The sequence below is a fragment of the Palaemon carinicauda genome, chromosome 42 (genome assembly GCF_036898095.1).
Source record: "Palaemon carinicauda isolate YSFRI2023 chromosome 42, ASM3689809v2, whole genome shotgun sequence".
NCBI lineage: Eukaryota > Metazoa > Arthropoda > Malacostraca > Decapoda > Palaemonidae > Palaemon > Palaemon carinicauda.
This window is the reverse complement of record NC_090766.1, coordinates 40761701-40769200: the sequence shown is the minus strand read 5'-3', so window position 1 is coordinate 40769200 and position 7500 is coordinate 40761701. Positions and strand designations below refer to the sequence as shown.

The 7500-nt window shown below is 31.0% G+C and overlaps 1 protein-coding gene across 2 annotated transcripts in view; it reads left to right on the top strand.

Moving 5' to 3' along the window:
- Nucleotides 1–7500, top strand: part of LOC137632914 (neurotrimin-like) — a 198617-nt gene that overhangs the window by 86032 nt on the left and 105085 nt on the right. For both annotated transcript variants that reach the window (XM_068365017.1, XM_068365016.1), the window contains exon 2: nucleotides 2229–2309. In XM_068365017.1, coding sequence (XP_068221118.1) covers nucleotides 2258–2309 — 52 coding nt within the window. In that variant the 5' untranslated portion in view covers nucleotides 2229–2257. The remainder of the gene's footprint in view (nucleotides 1–2228; nucleotides 2310–7500) is intronic.

Below are 7500 nucleotides of genomic sequence, written 5' to 3'. Positions count from 1 at the left end.
ATATATATATATATATATATATATATATATATATATATATATATATATATATATATATATATGTATATATATATATATATATATATATATATATATATATATATATATATATATATATATATATATATATATATATATATATATACTTCTTTCTGAGTGGGGATACCATAACATGATGAAAGGTGTGTGTATAGCTATGATCAGCGAAGCTATACTAGTCTTGGCCACCCATACTAGGTTGGTTTGCTGTTACGAATCAGACTAAAGTCTCTCACAATCACCAGTTTGCAGTGGCGAGCGTGATGATGAAAATTGCCAAACAGCAGAGATAATAAAGGACATCTCAGCATTTGTCCTGCAGGGGACTAGAAACGGCTGCATTTGTTGTTGTTATTTTATTGTTACCATTAATATTGTGATAAATATGTTGTGTCATTTACCAGTGTGATAAGGTCCCTAAACACGTTCGAGCAAACTTCTCCCTGTCCTTTCCATCTGCCGTACCCAGACTCTTATCGAATTGACCACCCAAGATACGCGCGAATTAGTTTGGAACTTCTTCTACCACACTCATTATTCGCGGGTGCCCTATTATTCGCGGTTTACCCTTCTTATTCGCGGCTACCTGCCTTCCCCCTTTCGCTGATGCGCGTAAATTGGATAACACCAATTGCCAGTACAAAATTTCAGCTAATTTCCCACCGCCCTTCGCCAAATTTCCGCTTCTATTCGCATCTCCCTTGGATGCAATTACCTGTCGCCATTTTTTTTCTTCCTCATTACCAACTTCGCTGGTTTGACAACTTTTAATTTAATTCTTCAAGGTGAGACGAGGATTATAATGAACTGGTATCAAACTTTATCTAGTTTCTCAATTATAAATGGGCTCATCATTATAATCAACTGGTTATTCTATAGAAATCTTTTATAGTACTCCTTATTTTGTCATGATTTTCCAATTGTTGTCATTTTCTAATGAATGCCCTAAAGTGTTATTGCAAATGTAATGAAATTTCATTTCATTGTTGTATTTGCATTAGTAATAACCGTTTTGACTTAAACAACTTCGACTATTTCTTTGATAAAGCGAAGAGATTAGACAAACGATAAGAAGTTGATAATGGAATGAAATATATAGTTTAAAACTTACTACTACTGAATGATGGCATGTTGTACAAGATATGTAGTTATCTTTTGCTGATTAACTGTTTCTTTTATGTTTTTTTTTAGATTGTTGTTGTTGCCTCCCACAAGGAGGTTATATTTCCGAATCGGTTTATTTGTTCATCTACATATTTGTCTGTGTGTCTGAGGACAGGATTGCGTCAAAATTATTGTCGGGTTTTGACGAAATTTTAACTGCAGATAGATCTCACATCATGGACGACCCCCATTAAATTTTGGAGATGAGTCCATTTGCATTTTTCAAAATTTCAAAGATTACGTCAAAACAAATCGACATATTGGATTTTCACCAAATTTAAAAAATGGATAGATATTATATATTGGAAGGAACCACAAAGTTTCGGAGGAGATATGGATCAAGATCACGATCCTGGTTTGTCCTGTTTTCTGACTGTTTTTTGGGGGAGTATCTAGATAATGTTAACGACTTCAGCCAATTCGCAAAATTACATAGATGAAAATTCCTTAATATCATATGAATGTGGTGGAACGTACATAAATCGTGTTAATTGAATTGTTTCTACCTTTATTGGAAGAATTTACACTTCTCTTTTCATTATGAAACAAACAAAGTCTTACAAACTGATGACTGCTGATCTTTGTATGAAATCTGGAGTGTTTCAAGTTTCTTCAGTGTTGGTACTATTTTGTATTGCACTATACGTTATGGATTGTAGCAGAATTTTTCTTGTAGTCTAGGCTAATATTTATATGTAATTTAATAATTTAGAAACAGCTTAATTATGAGATAAATTTGTAATGCTCTTAAGTCAAAATCCCAAATGCTTGCTACCCTTTCTAGGTATAGTTCAAGCTGATCATATCACATATATAAGAATTAAGAAATAACAACTAAAATTTCAATTTCATGTAACGCAAAAAATCTTATATCTATTGATATGTATGTTTTACTCATACATTTCAACAATGCCATTGTCATTAGAATGCTAGCCAAGTATAAACAATGTATAATCATGAAAAATAATCCTCACTATCATTGTCTCCCACATTTTATGGAACTCATGCAATTTCTCTTCTTTCAGATGAAGACTGTCGTTAGCTGACAAGAATAATGGACGTTCCAGCAATGCTCATCTTGTTTCTCCATTTTTTGTTACATTCGGGTAAGTGCTTTTTTAAAAGTATATTTCAACACTAATGTACTTTTTTTTATATACTAGGTCTCGGTAAGCATGTAAATGGGTCTTCTTTTCTCAAATTACAATGAAAATGAATTCTACTGAAAGCAGTTAAAAATAGAGGGGCACTCAGTGGAGAGCAGACCTCCACCACGGCAACCTATTTCTCGACCTTTTGTTCGAGCTTGACTTTGACCTTTGACCTTAACATGTATTAATTGGCATGGGTTTTTATACACTCAAATATGAACCAAATTTGATATCTCTGTGACAACGATGTCCAAACTTATGCCTCATTACGTTAATTGGACATTTTGCTTGAACATGACCTTGACCTTTGATCTTGACCTTCCAAATTTATCAATTTCCATTTTTTAACTAAAAAGTGAATCCGTGCAAGTTACATTACTCTACGATTAAAATTGTGGGCAGAAAGCTGTTTACAGACAAACAAAGGATACAGAAACAGGGGGTAAAACATAACCTCCTTCCAACTTAATTGGCGGAAGTAACTAATACTTCGAGTGTAGTGTTTCCCGCAAACCATTTTAACTCGGTTTGAAATGACCTGATGACATATGAAGACGGATTTGCAATCCAAGGCTGCGAGAAAATATCAAATTGATGATTTGTTCTGAAAAGTAAATAACGAATGATGAAAAAGGAAATAGGTTTGTCTTTTTTCAATCTTTAGGGATTAGTAAAGAAAATATTAAATATCAATGATATTTCCTATGCTCATGGGATGAAAGCTATAATATGATAGTGTAATTAAAATAATAGTGACTTCATATCTCAATTGGATGAATTAATTGACGGTATTCGCAATACAAACACACACACACACACACACACACACACACACACACACACACACACACACACACACATATATATATATATATATATATATATATATATATATATAGATATATATATATATATATATATATATATATATATATATATATATATATATATATATATATATATGCACACACATACAAAACACAAAATCAACAATAACAATTGCTCCTGTTTCTAGTCCACTGCAGGACTAAGGCCTCAGAAATATCATGGTCATGCCTGGGGTTTAGCTATTTTTGTCACCACGATGGCCACTGCAGATTGGTGATGGTGGGGGACTTTAATCTGATCGCTCGCAGCAAACCGACCTAGTATGGGTGGCCTTGACTAATACGAGTATCTATCTATCTATCTATCTATATATATATATATATATATATATATATATATATATATATATATATATATATATATATATATATATATATATATACCATACTTCAATATACATATCCCACTATAACTATATAATCTCACAGCAAACCAACCTAGTATGGGTGTCCCTGACTACATACGAGTATTTACATATAGCCTACATACCGTACTTCAATATACATATCCTGCTCCTATATAATTCAAATATAGTAATTGTATGCTGAAACTGTACAATTTCTTAAAGAAAGAAGCGTTGGTTAAACCACTCTTAGAGGAGCTTCGTCCTAAAACGCAATCACAATATTGACCCATCATTCATTTAAATGTAAACCCATTGTTTATTTACATTTATTCTCGATTTACCTCCTTTGTGGTTCAAGTTTGTTGTTTACGCTTGTTATTGCGAGGTAATTGAATAGTTTTCTTCATTGTTTTTATTTGTTTCGATTGTTAGTTTAATCCCTCGTATAATGTTTGGGCTCTTTGGTTGGTGGTTTATTCATTACTGTGAATATGAATGTTAAAGTGATGTAGATTGAGAGAGGAAAAAGGAACGTGAAAATAGAATAATGTCAAGAGATGATATTCTATATTCTCTGATTGGTTGCCTATATATATATATATGTACGTATATATATATATATATATATATATATATATATATATATATATATATATATATATATATATATATATATATATATATATATACACACATATACACAATATATGTTATATATATATATATATATATATATATATATATATATACATGTAAACAATCAAATAAATCTAAACCAACGTTTGGAAAACCCCCAGCAAACTTCAAGAAAAAAAAAAAAGTCCCCTCATTGCGCTGCAGTGTTAGACTATAATGGCGCTAATCTGGGATGGGGAGTAATTCCATCCGAACTTGTTGCCGTCTCTTCGCCTCGTTAAGATAATAAATGTCCGGCTCTGCCTTAAACTTCACAAAGGGTGTGCGTGATGCCAATTTTCATGCAAAGACGCCCAAGCATGCAGCGTTGCGGGCGGGGAACGGGTGGTGTAATTACTTACGCAGTGGCACGATAAGTAGTCTTATTGTTTTCTTAGGTTGTGATTTCAAGATGTATATTATCCGAAGTTTTCTTAGTTTGTGATTTCAAGATGTATATTGTCCGAAGTTTTCTTAGGTTGTGATTTCCAGATGTATATTGTCCGAAGTTTTCTTAGGTTGTGATTTCAAGATGTATATTGTCCAAAGTTTTCTTAGGTTGTGATTTCCAGATGTATATTGTCCGAAGTTTTCTTAGTTTGTGATTTCAAGATGTATATTGTCCGAAATTTTCTTAGTTTGTGATTTCAAGATGTATATTGTCCGAAGTTTTCTTAGTTTGTGATTTCAGGATGTATATTGTCCGAAGTTTTCTTAGTTTGTGATTTCAGGATGTATATTGTCCGAAGTTTTCTTAGTTTGTGATTTCAGGATGTATATTGTCCGAAGTTTTCTTAGATTGTGACTTCCATATGTATATTGTCCGAAGTTTTCTTTGTTTGTGATTTCAAGATGTATATTGTCCGAAGTTTTCTTAGTTTGTGATTTCAAGATGTATATTGTCCGAAGTTTTCTTAGTTTGTGATTTCAGGATGTATATTGTCCGAAGTTTTCTTAGTTTGTGATTTCAGGATGTATATTGTCCGAAGTTTTCTTAGTTTGTGATTTCAGGATGTATATTGTCCGAAGTTTTCTTAGATTGTGACTTCCATATGTATATTGTCCGAAGTTTTCTTTGTTTGTGATTTCAGGATGTATATTGTCCGAAGTTTTCTTAGTTTGTGATTTCAGGATGTATATTGTCCGAAGTTTTCTTAGTTTGTGATTTCAGGATGTATATTGTCCGAAGTTTTCTTAGTTTGTGACTTCCATATGTATATTGTCCGAAGTTTTCTTTGTTTGTGATTTCAGGATGTATATTGTCCGAAGTTTTCTTAGTTTGTGATTTCAGGATGTATATTGTCCGAAGTTTTCTTAGTTTGTGATTTCAGGATGTATATTGTCCGAAGTTTTCTTAGATTGTGACTTCCATATGTATATTGTCCGAAGTTTTCTTTGTTTGTGATTTCAAGATGTATATTGTCCGAAGTTTTCTTAGTTTGTGATTTCAAGATGTATATTGTCCGAAGTTTTCTTAGTTTGTGATTTCAGGATGTATATTGTCCGAAGTTTTCTTAGTTTGTGATTTCAGGATGTATATTGTCCGAAGTTTTCTTAGTTTGTGATTTCAGGATGTATATTGTCCGAAGTTTTCTTAGTTTGTGATTTCAGGATGTATATTGTCCGAAGTTTTCTTAGATTGTGACTTCCATATGTATATTGTCCGAAGTTTTCTTAGTTTGTGATTTCAAGATGTATATTGTCCAAAGTTTTCTTAGTTTGTGATTTCAAGATGTATATTGTCCGAAGTTTTCTTAGTTTGTGATTTCAGGATGTATATTGTCCGAAGTTTTCTTAGTTTGTGATTTCAGGATGTATATTGTCCGAAGTTTTCTTAGATTGTGACTTCCATATGTATATTGTCCGAAGTTTTCTTTGTTTGTGATTTCAAGATGTATATTGTCCGAAGTTTTCTTAGTTTGTGATTTCAAGATGTATATTGTCCGAAGTTTTCTTAGTTTGTGATTTCAGGATGTATATTGTCCGAAGTTTTCTTAGTTTGTGATTTCAGGATGTATATTGTCCGAAGTTTTCTTAGATTGTGACTTCCATATGTATATTGTCCGAAGTTTTCTTAGTTTATGATTTCAAGATGTATATTGTCCGAAGGTTTCTTAGTTTGTGATTTCAAGATGTATATTGTCCGAAGTTTTCTAAGTTTATGATTTCAAGATGTATATTGTCCGAAGGTTTCTTAGTTTGTGATTTCAAGATGTATATTGTCTTCTCTTGTCTTTGGTTGTTTGGGAAGATTAGTTCTTAGGTTATAATTTATTTGTTGAGGATGTAGATAGTTACTCCTTTTTTCTTGGAAAGTGGGGTATTTTTTTTTATAATTTCTTAATCTGATTGTGAAAAATATTACTGAAGATTCTTATTAATTTTTCTTGAAGATTTCTTATTTAATTATTTCTTAATCTGATTGTCAGAAATATTACTTGTATATTTGAAGATTTTATTTACTAATTTCAAAACCAGAAAAATTAATACAGATAATTACTTGTATATTTGAAGATTATCTTTAATAATTTCATAACCTGACTGTCAGAAATATTTATACAGATAACTATCAATTTTTCTTATATATATGAAGATTTTCTTTATAATTTTGATAAACATTATTGTGGACTCATTAATTTTTCTTTCATATTGGAATATTTTTTTATTATAGTTTCATAATCTGATTGTGAGAAGCATTATGATAGTTTTGATCTTTAGATTTCCATAACTTGCTAGTCAAGTTTCCACATTTGATAAATGACAGTGTCCCCCCAAAAAAAGATTTCTACTCGTTGTCCAATAAAGAAATGACAAACTGAAATATATTGGGGGAATCCTTAGATTCTAAAGGTAATTATTATTATTATTATTATTATTATTATTATTATTATTATTATTATTATTATTATTATTATTATTATGATGATGATGATGATGATGAATATTATTATTATTATTATTATTATTATTATTATTATTATTATTATTATTATTATTATTATTATTATTATCTGCTAAGATACAACCCTAGTTGGGAAAGCAGGATGCTATAAGCCCAGGGGCTCCAACAGGGAAAATAGCCCAGCGAGGAAAGAAAAAAACTAAAATAAAATATTCTAAGAAAAGTAACATTAAAATGTGTCCTATATAAACTATAAAAACTTGAACAAAACAAGAGAAAGAGAAATAAGACAGAATAGTGTGCTCGAGTGTACCCTCAAGCAAGAGAAATCTTTT